At 28.6% G+C, this 21,116-nt stretch overlaps 1 protein-coding gene across 1 annotated transcript; it reads right to left on the bottom strand.

Moving 5' to 3' along the window:
- Positions 1-1,711: 1,711 nt before the first annotated feature.
- LOC124945500 (UDP-glycosyltransferase 89A2-like) lies at positions 1,712-3,307 on the bottom strand. The gene has a single exon (XM_047485945.1). The coding sequence runs from the start codon at positions 3,272-3,274 to the stop codon at positions 1,826-1,828; it is 1,449 nt and encodes a 482-aa protein (XP_047341901.1). The 5' UTR covers positions 3,275-3,307; the 3' UTR covers positions 1,712-1,825.
- Positions 3,308-21,116: the final 17,809 nt, after the last annotated feature.

Here is a 21,116-nt window from a genome sequence, read left to right as displayed (position 1 = left end):
TAAAAAAATCATTTCATAAATTTATTACCTAATTTAAATAATTGAATTATCAGTTTCTAGTTAAACCTGGTTAACCGACCGAAACCGATCAAAATCGGTAGAACTAGAACCGGTAAAACCGATACCTTTAATGGTCGGTTAATCAGTTTGTAAAATAAAAGGTAAAACCGGTCTTACCAGAACCGGTTAACCGGTTAACTGGCCGATTGAACACCCCTAGATATCCTCACTTTATATTAATGACAAATACACTCATAAGGCATAAACTTAATTTCATATTAGATCACATTATTTTGGCTTATATTAAATGTCATTTGTACAATTATTTATTATACTAGTGACCCCATAAATTTCAACAATATCCCACTGGGTCACATATGTACAAATAATAAATGTGTCAATAATAATGCGCCCAAAATTTTGTGTCATTTTAATCATATGTTGTATAAACAATTTTATCAATTAATTATATCAATATATGACAAAAGAGTTCGTCGTTTTATTTAAGCATAACTAGACCCAACAATAATCACATAAATCAATACAATTAATGGACAAATCATATCATGAATGTGTGGAATGAAAATTTTATTCAAGGTGATATTTTCATGTCAATTTTCAACTAGTCCTACTTGACTTTAGTGAGACCATACTTTAAATATAATTATACAAAATGTAATGAACTAAATAATACTTAATTTCTGATCAGAATAAAACCTCATAAATATCTATAAACTAACTAAACTGAAATACAATCAAACTACAAACTCACTGAAGTTAGAGATCGCCAATCTCTATGACACTCATATAAGCAATATTCTCATGAAAGACACTAGATAAACTTAAGGGGTTCATAACCACAAAGTTTGCACATAAATATTTTATAAAAAAATTTCAACTTTGTATTATTTCTTTCACAACAAGAAATTTGATGTCAATATCACATAATTTGATGTCTAGGATCATGTCACAAATTCTGATACAATAGTGAATGATGTCGTAAGTGTCTATTTGACACTTCTTAAAAAATGACACATAATTTTATTTATTTTACCTATTTTATTTAATTAATAAGTTTTTTTATCATTAAATATAATTAATTAATTTTTAATATGTTTTTTCTACTTTATTTATTTAATATAAAAATAAAAATTCTTATCATACTTCCTCCAAATTTATCAACAAAAACAGATATGTTATTTAGATTTGATTTTGCTAATTTAAGTCGACCTAATATAAGACAACATATTATTAAAAATATTATAGATTTGAATAATTATTAATATATAATATTATAAAGTAAAATATTATACTTAATTAATTTGATCAATTATTAATATATAACATTTTAAAACTTTATCTTAGATAGATAATTTTATTTATAAAAAAAATTGAATCATTCAACTATTATTTTTATAAGTATTTTAATATATATATATATAATTAATATAATAAAATATTAAATATTTATATTTTATTAAATTAAGACACACTTCAATATTTAATATATTTTAAATAATTATAATATAAAATTAATAATATTTTGTATTTTTAATTAAATGGATAAAGTAGAAAAAATATATTAAAAATTAATTAATTCGTTATATTTAATGATAAATAAAACTTATTAATAAAATAAAATAATTAAAATAAATATATAAAAGTGATATAAATAAATAAATAATTTTAGAGTTGAGCAAGTGGAAGTGAGAGTAAGAATAACATAGGTGTGGACAAGCATCTCCCTAATTAGTATGTCCTCCCTAATTAGTAATACATAAGTAGGAAACCACAAAATGAACATGCATGCAAGGTTACATAAATATTAAATAGTAACTAATTCATTTTCTTTTGCCAAACTTTGTAGTTGGGTCAACTCTTTCACAAGATTCTCCAAGTCATTCCAAGAGCTTCCATCAACCTTGATGGCTTTTGTCGCCTCATCCCTTAGTTCCTTTGCTCTTTTCTTGGCATCCGAGTCTCCTTCCATGGCTAAGGCGATGGTCTTAGCCAATGCAATCGGCTCAGGCACCGTGTTCCTTCCTTCAGTCATACGTACCGCCACCTCCAGATGCTCCACCAACAATCTCGCATCAATGAATTGGTCTGCCTCCATAGGCCAAGCCAATATCATCACCCCGGCTACAATAGCCTCCAGCACTGAATTCCAACCGCAATGGCTCAAGAACCCTCCCACAGCTTGATGCCCCAAAATAGACACTTGTGGGGCCCATCCCTTAATAATCATGCCCCTCCCAACAACCTGGTCCTCAAAGCCATCTGGGACCAACCCATAACCCTCATTGTTCATGTCCTCGGGTGGTGGTTTAGCCACCCATATGAAACGGACCCCACTCAAATCTAGAGCGCTAGCCAATGCTTTCATTTGGGCTTTATTAAGCACCTTTTGACTACCGAAGCAAACATAGAGAACCGACCCATCCGGGCATTCGTCAAGCCAACTCATGACTCGGGTAACCGATTCATCATCCGGGTTAACCCGAAACTTCCCTTCTATCCCGCCCATCAAATTTAGAGGCCCGATTCCCCAAACCCGACCCGTCTTCTTCTTCAGATATTCTAAATACTCTCCTTCCAAAGAGTAAAAAGTATTGAAAATACACCCCCAAGTCGATATATTTTCCATCATGCCATCCAATAGAATATCCAAATCTCCTGCCGATCCCTTCTTGGCTTTACAAACTCTGAAACCTGTCGGCAAATGCTCCTCCGAGATCACCGGAGATCGAGGTAGATCAGGAAAGCTCATCGCAGGGGAAAGAGAAATCGAATCGAAATTCTGCCATAGATGGTTATAAATAGAAGTGAAAAAAGCACCTGATGGGTAAAAACAGATTCTGGGAATACCCAATTGACGTGCGAGGCGTTGAGTCCAACCGAGGAAGAAATCGGAGATGATGGCGACGGGAGGATTTGGGTGGGAGTGAAACCAGTGGGCGATGGGATTGTGGAGTTTGGTTAAGGCGGCCATGATGAGGAGATTGCCGGAGTTGCCGATGTCACCCACATTTTCGACGCCAGGAGGGAGTGAAGGGTGAGAAGGGAAGGGGAGGATTAAGGTTTGGATTGAGTTGGGATGGGAAGAGAGAAGAGGGTTTAGGGAAGGGAGATTCTTGGGTGTGACTAAAATGGTTAGGTTTAGACCACGGAGGGCTAGTTGGTGGGTGAGATCTAATGTGGGTACCATATGTCCTTGAGCTGGGTACGGGAAGATGAGGATGTGAGCTCCTCCTTGTTTGCCGGCGACGGACATGGGCGAAAAGATTCAGAGAGAGAGAAAGATAGATAGATGACTCAAGCTGTCAAGCCTTATGTTATATATATATGATTTGAGTTTTAGAAATTTATAAAATCAATTAATTTCTAGATAACGAAATTGTATAAAATATTAAAAAATTAATAAAAGTTTAGTGATTGTAGAATTTTGTTGAGGGATATTTTAAACATCTAATTTGTTTGAGGGTTTTAAATGGTTAAATAAAGAAAATATGTACCCTTAAAAAAAATTATAAAATTTGAGACAATAATTAGATCCAACAAACAAAGTTAGATATTACCTTCCATTCAAATTTGAGAATAGAGTTGTCCCCTTATTAAATTACAATTCACCTTTTATATGATATTAAGGTAGCATTTATTACAATATATTAATTATATACCCTTATATATTATAAGAGTATAAATTATAAGGAGGTATTATAAGGTATAAATTATATATATTATTAGTGTTTGTATGAGAATAAAAAATATGTATAAATTATATATGTTTTATTATTTCGTGTTTAGTTGGTAGTATAAGAGAGTAGTAAAAAGTGTAAAAAAATCTATTTTAATCTTATATTTTTTTTTAAATTATTTTTAATTATTATTTTAATGCTTATTATAAGTAGTTTGTATTATTTGTTAGATTGAATTTTATAAAAAAAAAAATAATAATATATAATTATTATAAAAATGTATTTTTAAAATAAATAATATTATTATATAGTTTACATTATTTTATATATAATTCTTTTTAATTTAACTTATATAATTATATAAATAAAACTTAGTTATATATTAATTAATATTTAATTTTGAAATTTAAATATTATTATAAATATTTGTATATTAAAATATTATTAATTATATGTATAAACTAAAATATTAACAATAATAATTTTAATAAAATAATATTTGAAATTAAAATTATAAATTAGTTTCAGAAATAAATTATATAGATATAAGTTATATTAATTAATAATAATATCATTAATTTATATAATTAATTATAAATATCATTTATTAATAATGAAATACAATTTTATTTTATAAATTAATTTTATATATTATTATTATTATTTAAATAACATTATTAATATTTTTAATCATTATATTTAATAATATATAAAAATTATCACATTAAAAAAATTTATACTTAAAATAATATAATTTTTGTTTGCATATATAAAAAAAATATAAATTAAAAAATAAATAAAAATAAGTAATTGTGTAATTATTATTATATATTATTTAAGATAAATGATTTGGAGAAATTAGATTTGGAGAAATTAGGGAGAGAATTTGAAAGATAATTATGTGAATTTGTTAAAAAATTAACAAATTTTCTCTCTTTCCTCTCTCTTATCATTTATCCATTTTTCAGTTAGTGATATAGTTATACGTTTTCTCTCCTTCGTTTTATTTCCCAAATTCCCTCCCTTGTCTCTCCTTATTATTTAAAGCTTCTAATTTCCAAATTTTTAATTGGAAAAATAATAGTATCAAATGTTAATTTATTAATTAAAACTGATAAGGGAGGATTTGGAAAATAGAATGAGAAGAGAAAAACTTATAATTTGATTAGGTTTAGACCACGGAGGGCTATTTGGTGGGTGAAATCTAATGTGGGTAGCATATAAACTTGAGCTGGGTAGTACTGGAAGAAGATGAGGAAAAGATTGAGAGAGATAGGAGAGATGAATAAGTTCAAGGCCTTATATTATATATATATTTATATATATATATATATTATAATGAATTAATTAAATTTTTAGGATATATATAGAATAAAATTTACAAAATCAATTAATTTCTAGATAGTAAAATTGTATAAGATTTTAAAAGATTAAAAGATTAATAAATAATTCAGTGATTATAGGATTTGTTGAGAGATATTTCAAACATCTAATTTATTTGAGAGTTTTTAAATGGTTAAATAAAGAAAATATGTACATATGAAAATAGTAGAAAATTCTTATAAATAAAATATAATTTCTTCTCATTTTTCCTTAAAAATATTATAATTTTTGAGACAAAATATCAGGTCCAACAAAGTTAGATATTACCCTCTATTCAAATCACAAAGAAAAATACCATTGATTCAAAACATAAAACATAAATAAGGCAACCTCCATTCAAATCACAAAGAAAAATTGAGAATAAGTTGTACCCTTATTAAATTACACTTTAACATTAAATGATATTAAAGTTATTATAATATTTTTGACCAAATTATTGTTTGGGAGAAACTTAAATCAAATTTTTTCTTTTAACCTTGACTTTAAAATATATTATTTAAGAAAAAATATTAGGGGAGGAAACTTAGGTGATGGAATTTTAAAGGAATTACATGGCCAAATTTGATTTGCTAAAAAAAATCTCTTCTCTCTCCTTAGCCTTTATATTTTTTTTATTTCATTCTCTCTCAAAAATTTCATTCTCTATCACTCCTCATTATTTAAAGTCAAGGATGCAAAAAAACGGGATTAATCCGTGATTAATCGGAAATCGGAAAAAAACGTTTCGTTTTTTCTAAAAATCGGTCAACGGTCTGGTTAACGGTCAACCCGATTAAATTGGGTTTGACCCGATAGTTTAAGGTCTTATTTCAAAATAATCCCTTACTTGAAGGGCTTATTTCAAATCGTCAATCTCTTGAAAACCCACTCTTTAGGTTACTCTACCATTTCACCGCAGCGCAGTGTCTGCGACTCGCCGACTGAGAGGAATCCACTAACCGTCACCTTCATTCTCTCGGCTCAGCCATTTCTCCGCCTCGCCGCCGCCATCTTATCTGGCTGATCTAATCGGACAGATTCATCTCCGCCGCATCAATTTCCACTTGCAACCGAGATCAATCGCAGGTGAGGGATCTGCTTCAAAGGCATCAACTGGTAAACCTGAATCAACTGGGTTCTGCTTCAAAGGCATCAAATGGCAACCGAGATCAATCGCAGGTGAGTTTTGTTTGCCGAGGGAGTCGAGCAGATTTAGATAATGGGTTACCTGAAAATAATGATGCTGAGTGTAGATGGGATGAAGATTGATGTGTTTGTGGATGTGTTTTAGACTTTTTAGACTTTAGTTTATAACTTTATATGCTTTTGGACGATAATTTTAGTATCCAACGTGACTCTGTATGAACTTGGGTGTGTTTTTATGAATGAAATTTACTAATTTAGTATTATTCTTAAAAAATAATGAGTTTAAGCTAAAAACGATTAATTCGATTAATTTCGATTAATCCCGATTAATCCAATTAATCATTAATCCGTGTGTGTCGATTAATGTCCGATTACCGATTACTGCAACCTTGTTTAAAGCTTATAACTTTAAATTTTCAATTGTAAAAATAATAGTCTCAAATGTTAATTTATTAAATATTTGGAAAAAAGAATGGATGAGCTAATGACGCATAATTTGATTAGGTTTAGACCACGGAGGGCTAGTTGAAGGGTGATATCTAATGAGGGTAGCATACGTCTTTGAGTTGGGCTAAGATTTGCTGTTGCAGATTTGGTGCTTCACCTTATACCACATTCACAATATATGTTGACTTTTCATTCTCTCTCTTTATTAATTTTGAATCATTTTTTTTGAAGGTGGTGTAGAGTGGAGTACCAAATCTGCAACAGCAGATCTGTAAGTTGGGTACGCAAAGATGAGGATGTGAGCTCGTCCTTGTTTGTCGGCGACTGACAGGCCACGACTCAAGGTCAAGACCTTATTATATATATATATATATATATATATATATATATATATATATATATATATATATATATATATATATATATATATATATATATATATATATATTAAAATGAATTAATTTTTTTAGGATACATATAAAATAAAATTTACAAAATTAATTAATTTCTAGATAGTGAAATTGTATAAAATATTAAAAAAATTAATAAACAATTCAGTGATTATAGAATTTGTTGAGCTAATTTATTTGAGAGTTTTTAAATAGTTAAATAAATAAAATATGTACATATGGAAATAGTATGAAGTTCTTGTAAATATAACATAATTTCTTCTCCTTTTCCATTAAAAAGATTATAAATTTTGAGAAAAAAAAATCAGATCCAACAAAGCTAAATATTACCCTCCATTCAAATCACAAAGAAAAATACCATCAATTCAAAACATAAATGAGGCAACCTCCATTCAAATCACAAAAAAATTGAGAATAGAGATGTCCCATTATTAAATTACACTTCAACCCTTAAATGTTATTAAAGTCATTAAAATATTTTTGACCAAATTATTGTTTGGGGACAAACTTAAATCCAATTTTTCTTTCGCCCGAACTTTAAAATATATTATTTAAGAGAAATGATGGGGAAATTTGGAAAAGGGAATTTGAAAGTAATTATGTGGCACAATATAATTCGCTGAAAAATTAACAAAATTTTTCTTTTCCCTCTCTACTCACCCTTTATCACTTTTCTAGTTTCCTCGTTTGTGATGTAGTGACACTAGGGCTGCAAATGAGTCAAGTAGCTCGTGAGCTACTCGCGAGCCGCTCGTTCAAAGTTCGACTTGATCTTGACTTTGATCGAGTTTGAGTCGAGCCTAAACCGACTCGTTTAATATTCGAATTAAACTCGAGCTCATATAATACTTGCTCGATGACTTGTCGAACTTTTTCGAATATGATAATATAATATATTTATTTATTTAATATTAAAATTTAAAACAATATTTTTTTTCTCTCTTTTTTCAAAGCCGGCCCAATCCATATTTTTATATTATATTATATTATCTAAAGCAAAACCCTAATTTCTAGTGTATCAATCTACATTACTCTTCTTCTATTATTCTTATTTTTCTTTCGTCTTCACAATTTCTTCTTCTTTGCCATTTCTTCTTCTTCACCATTAATCTTCTTCAACTTTTTCCGTCTTCACTATTTCTTTCCCTCATTGATAATATGTTAATTCAATTTTTCATATTATTTTTCATCTATAATATTTTTCTCAATATTTCACCAGACTTATAGTTAAATTAAAATATATTTATGTATATTATATATATAAGAGTTAAATTATATTAGAGGTTAGATTAATGATAGAAAAATGCGTATATAATAATTAGTATATTATACATAATATTATATAAAATTGAAGGAGATAAAAAAGGTTAATATATTATATATAATATTAAAAGAGATAAAAAAAAATGTTAATATATTATATATAATAAAAATTAAAAAACAATGTTAGTATATATTTTATATATAATATGAAGGATAAAAAAATAATTATTATATATATATATAATATATAATATATATATATATATATAATATATAATATGTGGAGAGGAAAAATGAATTTATAAGATTAATAATATTATATTATAATATATATATATATATAAAATTTAATAGATTCTAGTTATAAATAAATTAATAAATTTTTTGTTATATTTGTATTTAAATAATTTAAATATATATAATAATATTTAATATAAAATATGTCTAATATATATATATATATATATATATATATATATATATATATATATATATATAATATATATTTGACAGTATTTACTTCTTATTGCATAAGTTAAACTTTAGATATTTTTTTAACATGTATTTTGATATTAATTATTTTTAAGTTTAAATATTTAACATTATTAACTACAACCTTAAATATTTTTTTAACATGTATTTTTATAATAATTATTTTTAAGTTTAAACATTTAATATTATTTACTTGAAAAACATACTTAAAAATATTAATATATTAAATGTTTAAACAATTTTTATTATTTTGTACTTTAATTTTGAAATTTGATATTTTAGAATTTTGATTAGTAATGGTGGTTTGATGTTTTTGGAGTTTGGACTATCATTTTTGAAATTTTGAATATTTATGATTGTTTCGTATTTTTATTTTGAAATATCGTGTTTAAATGTTGAATATGTATGAAAATTTGATATTTTCATTTTGAAAATAAATTTTAGTTTTAGTTCGAGATCGAATTCGAGCTCAAATTTAAAAACTTGTTTAAGTCGAGCTAATAAATACTAAATCGAGTCGAACTCGAGTTCAAGTAGGTTTGAGCTCGACTCGACTCATTTGCAGCCCTAAGTGACACTACATTCATTCTCCCAAATTCCTCCTCCATCTTTCCTCATTATTTAAAGTTTATAACTTCAAAATTTTGAATTGGAATAATAATAGTCTCGAATGTTAATTATTAAATATAACTTATTTGGGGAGGATTTGGAAAAGAGAATGGATGAGAAAATGACACATAATTTGATTAGGTTTAAACCACAGAGGGTTAGTTGGTGGGTGAGATTTAATGTGGATAGCATATATCCTTAAGGTGAAGGCCTTATGTTATATATATATATATATTAATGAATTAATTTGATTTAAATGATATATATAAAATAAAATTTACAAAATCAATTAATTTCTAGATAGTGAAATTGTATAAAATATTACAAAATTAATAAATAATTCAGGGATTATAGGATTTGTTGAGGGATATTTTAAACAACTAATTTATTTGAGAGTTTTTAAATGGTTAAATAAAGAAAATATGTACATATGGAAATAGTAAGAAATTCTTATAAATAGATTATAATTTCTTCTCATTACCCTTAAAACGATTATAAATTTTGAGACAAAAAATCAGATCCAACAAAGCTAGATATTACCCTCCATTCAAATCATAAAGAAAAATATCATCAATTCAAAACATAAATGAGGTCCATTCAAATCAAAAAAAAAAAATTAGACTAGAGTTGTCCCCTTATTAAATTACACTTCAACCCTTAAATGATATTAAAGTTATTAAAATAATTTTGTCCAAATTATTGTTTGGGAGGTAAACTTAAATCAAAATTTTCTTTCAACCTTAACCTTAAAATATATTAATTAAGAGAAATGATTGGGAGGGAATTTGAAAAAGAAAATTTAAAAAATAATTACGTTGAATAATCTAATTTGTTGAAAAATTAATAAATTTATCTCTCTCCTCATCTTATACTATTTTTCTAGCTAATAGCGATTCTTTTTTAATTCTCTTTCTCAAATTTCTTCTGCCTATCACTCCTCGTTTAAAACTTATATCTTTCAAATTTTCAATTGGAAAATTATAGTCTTAAATGTTAATTTATTAAATAGAACTAAATTGAGGAGTATTTGAAAAGAGAATGGACAAGAGAAGAGAATGACGCATAATTTGATTAGGTTTAGACCAGGGAGGGTTAGTTGGTGGGTGAGATCTAATGTGGGTAGATGTGAGGTTCTCCTTGTTTGTTGACGACGTAGAAAAGTTTCAGAGAGATATAGAGATATATTAAAATGAATTAATTTGATTTTTAGGATACATATAAAATAAAATTTATAAAATCAATTAATTTTGAAATTGTATAAGATATTAAAAAATTAATAAACAATTCAGTGATTATAGAATTTGTTGAGGGATATTTTAAACATCAAATTTATTTGAGAGTTTTTAAATGGTTAAATAAAGAAAATATGTACATACGAAGATAGTAAAAAATTCTTATAAATAGAACATAATTTCTTCACATTTCCCTTAAAAAACTATAAATTCCAAGACAAATAATCGGATCCAACAAAGCTAGATATTACCTTCCATTCAAATCATAAAGAAAAATACCGTTAATTCAAAACATAAATGATGTAACCTCCATTCAAATCACAAAGAAAAGTTGAGAATAGAGTTGTCCCTTATTAAATTTCACTTTAACTCTTAAATGATATTAAAATTATTAAAATGTTTTTGACCAAATTATTGTTTGGTACAAACTTAAATCAAAATTTTTCATTCGACCTTGAACTTTAAAATATATTATTTAAGAGAAATAATTGAGATAGGAAATTTGGGAGAGTATTATGTGGCGTAATAATCTGATTCACTTAAAAAATAATTATCTTTTCTCTTTTCGTCATTTTTTTAGATAGTAACGTAGTGACACGTTATTCTCTCCCTAATTCACTCTTCCAAATTTTCTCTATTTAAAACTTATAACTTCCAAATTTTAAATTGGAAAAATAATATTCTCAAATGTTAATTTATTAAATAGAACTGATTTGGGGAGGAATTGGAAAAGAGAATAGACGAGATAATGACACATAATTTGATTAGGTTTAGAGCACAGAGGGCTAGTTGGTGGGTGAGATCGGGTAGCATATGTCCTTGAGCTGGATACGGGAAGATGAGGATGTGTTTGTTTGTCGGCAACGGACATGGCGAAAAGATTTAGAGAGACGACTGAAGGTAAGTAAGACTTTATGTTATATATATATATATTAAAATTATATAATTTGTTGAGGATATTTTAAACATCTAATTTATTTGAGAGTTTTTAAATGGTTAAATATAGAAAATATGGACATATAGAAATATATAGTAAGAAATCTATATATATATAATGATGCTTAATTTTTAAAGTGTCCGGATTGTCGGGTCGAGAGCTGTGGTTAATTTGGATACTTGGGTCGAATTGTGGGTTGACCCGTTTTTAAATTTAAAATGGTTAAAAATAAAATAAAAAATGTTAAAGGTATGTTTCGAACTTACCACCTAACAAAACAAGTACAACTCTTTAACTAACTAGGCTACAAAGACTTTATATTTTAAATTTAACACCAAATTTGATAAACGCGGGACGTTTTAATATTAATATAAGTTCAACTTTTTAACTAACTAATATATAATGATGTTGAGTAAATGGATACTTGGGTCGGAGTGTGGGTTGACCCACTCATAAACTTAAAACGGTTAAAAATAAAATAAAAAATGTTATCCGTAATTTTTTTTACGGTTTTTTAAATTATTATTCGTGCAAATGCACGAGCTAAATGCTAGTTCTTATAAGAACATAATTACCTCTCATTTTCCCTTACAAGATTATAAATTTTGAGACAAATCAGATCCAGCAAAGTTAGATATTACATTCCATTCAAATCACAAAGAAAAATACCATCAATTCAAAAATAAATGAGGCAACCTCCATTCAAATAACAAAGAAAAATTGAGAATTCAAAAATAAATTAGGTAACCTCCCTTCAAATCATAAAGAAAAATTGAGAATAGAGTTGTCCCCTTATTAAATTATAGCCCTTAAATGATATTAAGGTTATTAAAATATTTTTGACTAAATTATTGTTTGGGGGCAAATTTAAATAAAAAAATTCTTTTAACCTTTAACTTTAAAATATATTATTGAGAGTTTATAATTTTCAAATTAATTAATTAAAAAGTAGAACTATACCCAATAATTCGAACACTTTGAAAATGAAAATGAAGTATTATATATATAAATTAGTTAGTTAAAAAATTGAACTTATATGGTAAACGTCATGCGTTCATTAAATTTAGTGTTAAATTTAAAATAGGAAGTCTTATTAGTCAAGTTGGTTCGAAACATACATATATCATTTTTAATTTTATTTTTAACCGTTTTAAGTTTATGTGTGGGTCAATCCACAATCCGACTCAAATATTCATTTACTTTCACGTATATATTCAAATTAACCACAATTTTCGACCAGTCAATCTGAATATTTTAAAAATTAAGCATCATTATATATATATATAAATTTTGATAAAAAAAAATTAACTTATTACTTCATTCTAAAAGAAATAGTTAATATATATAATAATAATAATATTTAATGAGAGTATCGTATGGTTTACACATTATAATCTATTATCCAATAAAATAAATTAGTCGATTTGATGGATGCTTATCTTTTGAGTTATTTTAATAACTAAAACAAAATTAAACGTCATTTTACTCTCTTTTTATCAATTATATAATTTAATTTATTAATTAAAATAATAAAATATATTTTATTTTAAATTATTAATTTTTATTTTATTTATATATAAATATTAATATTTTTAAATCTTTTAATCAAAAATAATTATTACCTCCTCCCAATTATAAACTATTTTTTTTTTTCACTCTAAACTTTAAATAGGTCAAATTTAATAAGCTCAAAGTCTGGGACTTGTAAAGGTTAATCTTTGGCAGTACAAGATGTCACTTCTAAATTATTAGTAAAACCCTCTAATAAATGAGCTAATATTTATTTATTTATTTTAGATTCAATCATAATTTTTTGAATGAACAAATAGATGAACCATTGACATTATGTTTATATAATTTTTTAATTACTTTTTTTTATAAATATTCCTTTTCTGTAATATTATAGAGCATAATTTCTTTTTTTATTATTTTAAGACCATAAGTTTTTTTTATAGAGTAATTTAACAAATCATTTCCCAATGTCCTAATACATGATCGTGGTTAGTATGTGTTTACTTTTCTAAATATTGTAAAGTGAAAACGAAGATTGAACTCTCCCCGAAAATTGTCTCGTAAAACGAAATGAGAACCAAAATATGACTTATTTTAAACAACTTTGACTTATTAAGAGTCTGGTACTCAATTTTCTCCATGTAAAAAAAATTATAATGAATTCAAATTTACACATACAAAGAGATTTCGATTTAGGTTTGGTTTGGTTACACTTAAAAAAAGGTACCTACGTTATGTTCTTCGTGCCCGTCTTGCGATAGTTTCTACTCTAAGTTTTGTCATTTTATAAAATTCAATATTTACGTTTTATTTTAAGTTATCTCTGAACCTATCATAGGCGTAAAATATAATGTTTCAATTCTATCATCCTTCTAAGAATTTGACTAAAATCAAGTTTATTACAAAGAGAGGTATTAAACTTTTGAATGAAAGCTTACCAATGATTCATTTAGCTCCATTAACTACTCTAGAACAACCTAGAAGCAAACCCCACGCGATCAATCAACCTCTAGCAAAAAAAACCGAAAAGCTCCAAACTCATCAATGACAACTTTTGTTTATCTCGGGTTCTCTCCCTCTAACTGTTCCAACCTTCTTGCAAATGAACTATTAAGCTAATATTTAAACTAACCTCGGACTTTAAGACATTTCAATTGGGGTTATCCCTTTCGATTATCAACTTTCAAATACTAAATTCGGTGATCGGTTAAATGAAAATGGATGATTCTTTTGAGGTAATGATCGTGAGTCTAAGTATTGATTGTAAATTAATTGAAAGTGTTGGTTTTTATTGTCTTCTATGAAATTATGACTTATTTAATTATTAATGGGCTTGACCTAGATGTATAAGTAATTTAGGGTTCCTAGGCTAATTTAAAATTTTTCATCTTCAAACAAATATTATTGTCATTCCCAATTTTCTAAAGTTTCATATCTTCGTAATTGTTCTCAGAAGATCCGACAATCAGAATCAACATTTGGTATCATAGCTTATTTGAAGAACATGTCGTCGACAAGATCAACTAGAGATGCAACGACAATGAAGATCAGAAGAGAATGGAACATGACGCTCTCCTATCCGTTACTCACGAAGAGTAACTACTCGGTGTGGGCGTTAAAGATGTGGGTAAATTTACAAGCACAAGGAGTGTGGGAAGCCATGATGCTAGACGAGGTTGACGAACGAAAGGAAATAATGGTTCTCGCCGCCATCTATCAAGAAATCCCTAAGGACATCCTTCTCATGGTGGCCGAGAAGGATTCTACCAAGCTAGCGTGGGAGACACTAAAGACGATGCATGTTGAAGTGGAGGGAGTTAAGGAGGCAAAAGTGCAAACCTTGAACACACTTTGAGGCGATTCACATGAAGAACAGAGAATTAGTGGATAACTTCGCCATGAAATTGACATCTATCGTGAGTGGTATCCGCTAGTTAAGAGTGAAGGTGAAGGAGATCTCCGTAGTCAAAAAGTTTCTTAGAGACGTACCACAAACATATATGCAGATCGTTACAACGATCGAGCAATTTGGTGACCTCAAGAATATGATCGTCGAGGATATCGTTGGTCGTCTCAAAGTCCACAAGGAGAGACTTCGCGTCTACAAAGACCAAGAAGAGGAACAAATATTGCTCACACATGATGAATGGATGTCACGAATGAAAACAAAATAGAGAAGCCAAATTTTCTTCTAAATTGTTGAGTCGCAACGTACGGTAACTGTGAAGATAACCGAGGGCGTGTCAAAGGGAAAAGTCGAGGATGAGGTCATGTAAAAAGCCCACCTCGACAAGAAGACATCAAGCCCCGCAAAGACAAGAGCAATGAAATGTTATGCTTGTTAAAAGTATGGGCACTACACATCTTAATGTCCTAACTAAAAGTCTAACGATGAGGCAAACCTCACTAGCTTCTATATCGAGGAGCTAACATTAATGGTTATTGAGGTTGTGACGAATGTTTTGCCCGAAGACGATGATGAAAACCTCACTAGCTTCTATGACGATGAGATAATATTAATGTTTGATGAGAGAGTGACAAATGCTTTTCCCAAAGACAAGGAGACAAACCTTAAAGAGTTCGTGCAAGAACTGTTCAAGGAGGAACTAGAGGTGGTGTTGCTTAATGAAGAGAAAGTAATGGAGAAACTCATCATAAATGACAATGAGTGTAATCACACTAACATGTGGTACCTTGACAATGTAGTAAGCAACCATATGACGGGCCATCAAGAGAAGCTCAATGAGCTCGACGAGAAAATCACCAAAAATGTGAAGTTCGAAAACAGAAGCAAGGCAAATAGGTTTCCTGATCTAGCTTGTAGGAAAATCCATGTGAGCAGATATGTTGTGTTCAAGGAGGAGAAGAAGTGAGAGTGGTGCAACGACAACAACGAGCTCATACAAAATTCTGTGGAATTCAAAATCCTACAAGATGTTTATTTAGAGGCACCACTAGTAGAGATGAATCGTGATGAATTGTTGTTTCTCACCACCAACGAGCCAACAACTTATCTCGAGGCAGAAATCGAAGAGATGTGGTATGAGGCCATGAAGAAAGAACTCGAGTCCATCATGAAGAACAAGACATGAGAGCTCACTAACTTACCAGTTGGTCACAAGACCATCGGGTTTAAGTGGGTTTTCAAGTTGAAAAGAGATAGTGAAGGCAACATCCTGAAATATAAAGCAAAGTTGATAGCGAAAGACTACATGCAAAGCAAGACGTTGACTTTGAGGAGACCTTTGCACTTGATATAGTTAGGCTAGTTCTTGTTATCGTAGCTCACCGTGGATGGGAGATCCACCACTTTGATGTCAAATCAACATTTTTCAATGGTGACATTAAAGAAGAAGTTTACGTCGCTCAACCTGAAGGCTTCATCATAAAAAATAAAGAGCACAAGGTGTACAAGTTATACAAGGCTCTCTACGGACTATGTCAAGCACCAAGGGCGTAGAACACTTTCCTTAACAAGAGAATGATGAGTCTCAGCTTCGTGAAATATTCTCAAGAGCGGGTTGTGTACACGAGAAACCATGGAGAAGAAATACTCATTATTGGCGTATATGTCAACGACTTGATCGTGATAGGATCAAGCATCAAGGGAGTTGAGAAGTTCAAAAAACAAATGATGAAAGAGTTCAAGATGAGTGTTCTCAGGCTACTATCGTACTACCTTGGTATCGAGATGGACCAGAAGAATAATAGCATTGAGGTGAAGCATGTAGCTTATTCGAAGAAGGTGTTGAAACAATTTGCTATGGAAGATTGCAACACGAGCAAGCATTCAATGGAAGCAATGTTGCAGCTCGAAAAAGATGTGAAAGGAAGTTTAGTGGATCCGAAGGAGTAGATGTATCATCGGATGTCTCAGGTACTTGACGCACACTCAACCCGATATCTCTTATGCAGTTGGCATAATAAACCGATACATGGAGCAACCTCCCACTCTACACCAACAAGCAGTAAAACACATTTTTCGTTACATGAAGAAAACGACGAGCTATGAGATTCAGTTAAGAAGAGGATGAGAAGTTAAAGAACTCATTGGTTTTAATAATAGCGACCAAACGAGTGACACATACGACATAAAAAGCATTGGAGGAATGGTGTTTTATCTCAACGGGAATCTGATCACTTGGCAATTTTAGAAGCAGCGAACTGTTGTTTTATCTTCATGTTAGGCATAGTTTATGGAAGCTACCACAGCGTTGTGCCAAAGACTTTGATAGAGATTTTTTTTGAGTGACGTGCTCGAATGCGAGCCGATGTCAATAACCCTCTATGTCAACAACACGTCCGTAATAGTATTAATGAAGAACCTAGTGTTTCATGGATGCAACAAATACATCAAAACTCGGTTCCACTTCATCCGTGAATGCGCCGAGAACCGACAGATCATTGTAGAGTTCGTAAGCACCAAAGAGCATCGTGTAGACATTCTCACCAAGGCACTAGTAAGAGTCAAATTCACGGAGATGCGAGAGTTGCTCGACCAGTGCTGTTAATATCGCGAGTCAACTCGTAAACTCGTCCGAGTTTGCGTTTCTACCTAAAGAAATCGAGTCACAAGTCACAAAAAATCATAGAAGCGTAAAATCGACGCTGACTCGCGTGTTGACTCGGTCAAACCGCTGAAAATATTAAAAACGGAAAAATTATTAAGTTTTATTATTTCTACTTTTTCTCATTTTCAAATATCAAAATTTAAACAAATATTACCTTAACTACTTCATATTAACGAGGACTCCTCGTCTTCTCCAAAATAATTGCATCTTTTGTTTGAATCTAAGCTTTTCAATAAGCATATTTCTTTTTTTCATCAATGGAAGAAAATAAAAACTTAAAGCTTTCTCCCTCTAAAACACTATCACCGAGTTCTCTTCTTCCTTTCTTCTTCTAATACAAGGTAATATATATTTCTTTTTTTTCTTTTTAACTTTACTTTTTATTTTTGTACCGTTAGATGGTAATAAGTAAGTCACAAGTATCACAAGAGTTCGTTGATAGAAAGACAAATCACTATCTTATTATTATTTTATTAATAACAAATCCTAATTTAGTTACATCAACCATTCTTATCCTAATTTAGTTACACATTTTAGTTATAATTTCTTTAACTAAATAGTTATCCTAATTTATAAGTTAGTTATAAACTTATAATCTCCTTTGTCATGTGAAAATGTCCACATGAACAATAATAAAAATAATATAGGATTATTTACATTACATACTTTGTATATAATTTATTAATTAATAACACATGATAAATATATTTGACCTATCTAATTTATTAAAATATTATTGTTTTATATTTTACAGAGTTAGTCTAACTTATAAAACAATCTCATTATCGGGTTATGTTGCTCATAAGTTAAGTAAGAATAAACCGGGAAATAGATCTAATATTAGTTGGGAGTATGGAATTGATGTTGATAACAATTATAATGATATATAATCGAGAAGTCTACTTATATCTATGTTACGACATTTTACTGATGGAAGAAACCTAATTAGACCAGTAAAGACAAGATTTGCCACTGCATATCTCACGTTAGGGAATTTTATTAACATAAAAGTTCCACTAATGACTATGTTTAGTTCAAGAAATTGGAGATCAAGTTCATTATCGAGTACGGTTGATGGAAAGAAAATTGAGGCAATGGTTATTGGTAGTCGATTATGGTCAAATATAATTACATGTCTCAAAGCTGCGAGACCTCTAATTAAAGTACTTAGAATGGTGGATTCAGATGTTAAGCCTGTCATGGGTTTTATTTATGAACAAATGAATGAAGCTAAAGAAAAGATTAGAGTCAACTTCAACAATATAAAGAGAAAGTAAGTAACATTTGTATTTTTATCGATTTTTATTATATAAAATATTCATTTATTTATGCATTCATAATATATTGTTTGTCTTCAATTTAGTTATGAACTTATTTGGAAGATCATTGATGAACGATGGGCAATTCAACTCCACAAACCCTTACATGTTGCTGGTTATTATCTAAATCCTTAATATCATTATAATTGTGATTTTAAATCCAATTTTCAGATTAAAAAGGGTTTATATAGTTGTATTGAAAGGATGATAACCGATTAAAATATGATAAGTAAGATAGATAGTCAGCTTGAATCATTTAAAAATGCAAGAGGATTATTTGGTTCTAAATTTGCAAAAATGGCAATAAACACAAAGTCTCCAACTGAATGGTGGGATTCTTATGGTGATGAATGTCCAGAGCTACAAATGTTTGCTATTAGAATACTTAGTCTTATTTGCAGTTCATCTGGATGTGAACGAAATTGGAGTGCATTTGAAATGGTATATTTTAGTTTTTACATATATTTAATTTTTTTGTTTACCTAATTATTCAAAGTTTAAAATTAGAATATTAATATTCTTTTTTGCCTACAGGTGCATACAAAGCGTAGAAATTGTTTACATCAATAAAAAATGAATGACTTGGTATTTTTCATGTACAACATGAAGTTAAATGACAAACAAGTATTAAGAAAATACGTTGAAGATGTTTCTTCTGATGATGAGTGGATAACTAAAGAAAATGATACGTATAATTCATCGTCATCTCAAACACGTTTATTTATAGAGAGTACTGAATGTAGAGAAAACAAGAAGAAATATGCGAGGAAGATGGTGAAAAATGGATTAGAAAGAGATGATGGTGATGAAGTTGATGATGCTATGAATGATTTAGACAATTTTGATGTTAGCAATGAGACAAATGTTGATGATTTAATTTCTTGATTTACAAGTTGGTTATGAACAATTTATTAAGCATTTTGAATGATTTTTTTTATTTATAATTAAGTTTAAAATATTTTAAATGATTTATAATTTAATAGTTAATATTATTTATAAGTAAACTCTTACGAGTTTACGATTCGAGTTTACAATATGAGTTTACAATGGTCTAACGATTTTACGTAAACTCTCAATTTTGACAGCCTTGTGCTCGACGTGAAAAATCTCGAACCAAATCAAGCTTACGGTGGAGATTGTGAGTCTAAACATTGATTGTCAGCAAATTGAAAGTTGTTGGCATGTATTGTCTTTTATGAAATTATGACTTATTTAATTATTAATGGATTTGGGCATGTATGTATAAATAATTTAGGGTTTCTATGTAATTTACTCATTTATAAGGATTGTTTATAAAGGTTGATATACAACATTCAAGACTCTTAAAACTTTTCCTTTTCAAACAAATATTATTGTCATTCCAGTTTTTCTAAAGTTTCATTTTTTCATAATTGTTCTTAGAAGATCCGATAATGAGAACCAACAATAATATCAACATTGTCTTAACGATTGTCTTCAAAATATTTTTATTAGACGGTTAGATTGAAAGAAGAAAGAAGAAGAATTAGTCATGAGGTGAAACGACTTCATTAAAAATGTTGAAGATGGTCCAAAACAACGTTGTTTCAGGTAGTGATGGTCGTTGTCAGGGCGTTCGCAATAAAAACTCTAATATTTATTTTAATCTCGTATACTAAGTTTTTCTATAAATGTGTTTCAGAATAATTGGTTGGGTAAAAATTCTAAAAATGATAGTTAAAGAATAAAATGTGTGTGTACATTTACATCAAAGTATAAATATAAATGTAATGAAACCATATAATATTAAATTGTGCATAAGTCATATTACGATTTGTAATAAGTAAAATATATATTAAAAAATAAAACAATATCTTACATTATGTCAAATATATAAAAATCATATTCTTCAATAACTTTAGAAATGATAATTATTTCTTTGAAAATCAATTTCTTAATTGTTATTATTTTATTACTTTCAATATTATCAATGAAAAACTTTGAAATGAAACACTCTTAAGATTTAATAAAGATTTTTACTATGAATTTATAATTTATTTTGATTCAAAATATTTACTTGATTATGTTCTTTTGTATCATTTTAAAGAAAAAAATACTTTCAATAAATTTAATATTAGTAAGATAATAATTTAAGACACT

This window comes from Impatiens glandulifera, chromosome 7, assembly GCF_907164915.1.
Source record: "Impatiens glandulifera chromosome 7, dImpGla2.1, whole genome shotgun sequence".
Taxonomy (NCBI): domain Eukaryota; kingdom Viridiplantae; phylum Streptophyta; class Magnoliopsida; order Ericales; family Balsaminaceae; genus Impatiens; species Impatiens glandulifera.
The sequence above is the reverse complement of the archived record's forward strand: the minus strand, read 5'-3'. Positions and strand labels throughout refer to the sequence as shown.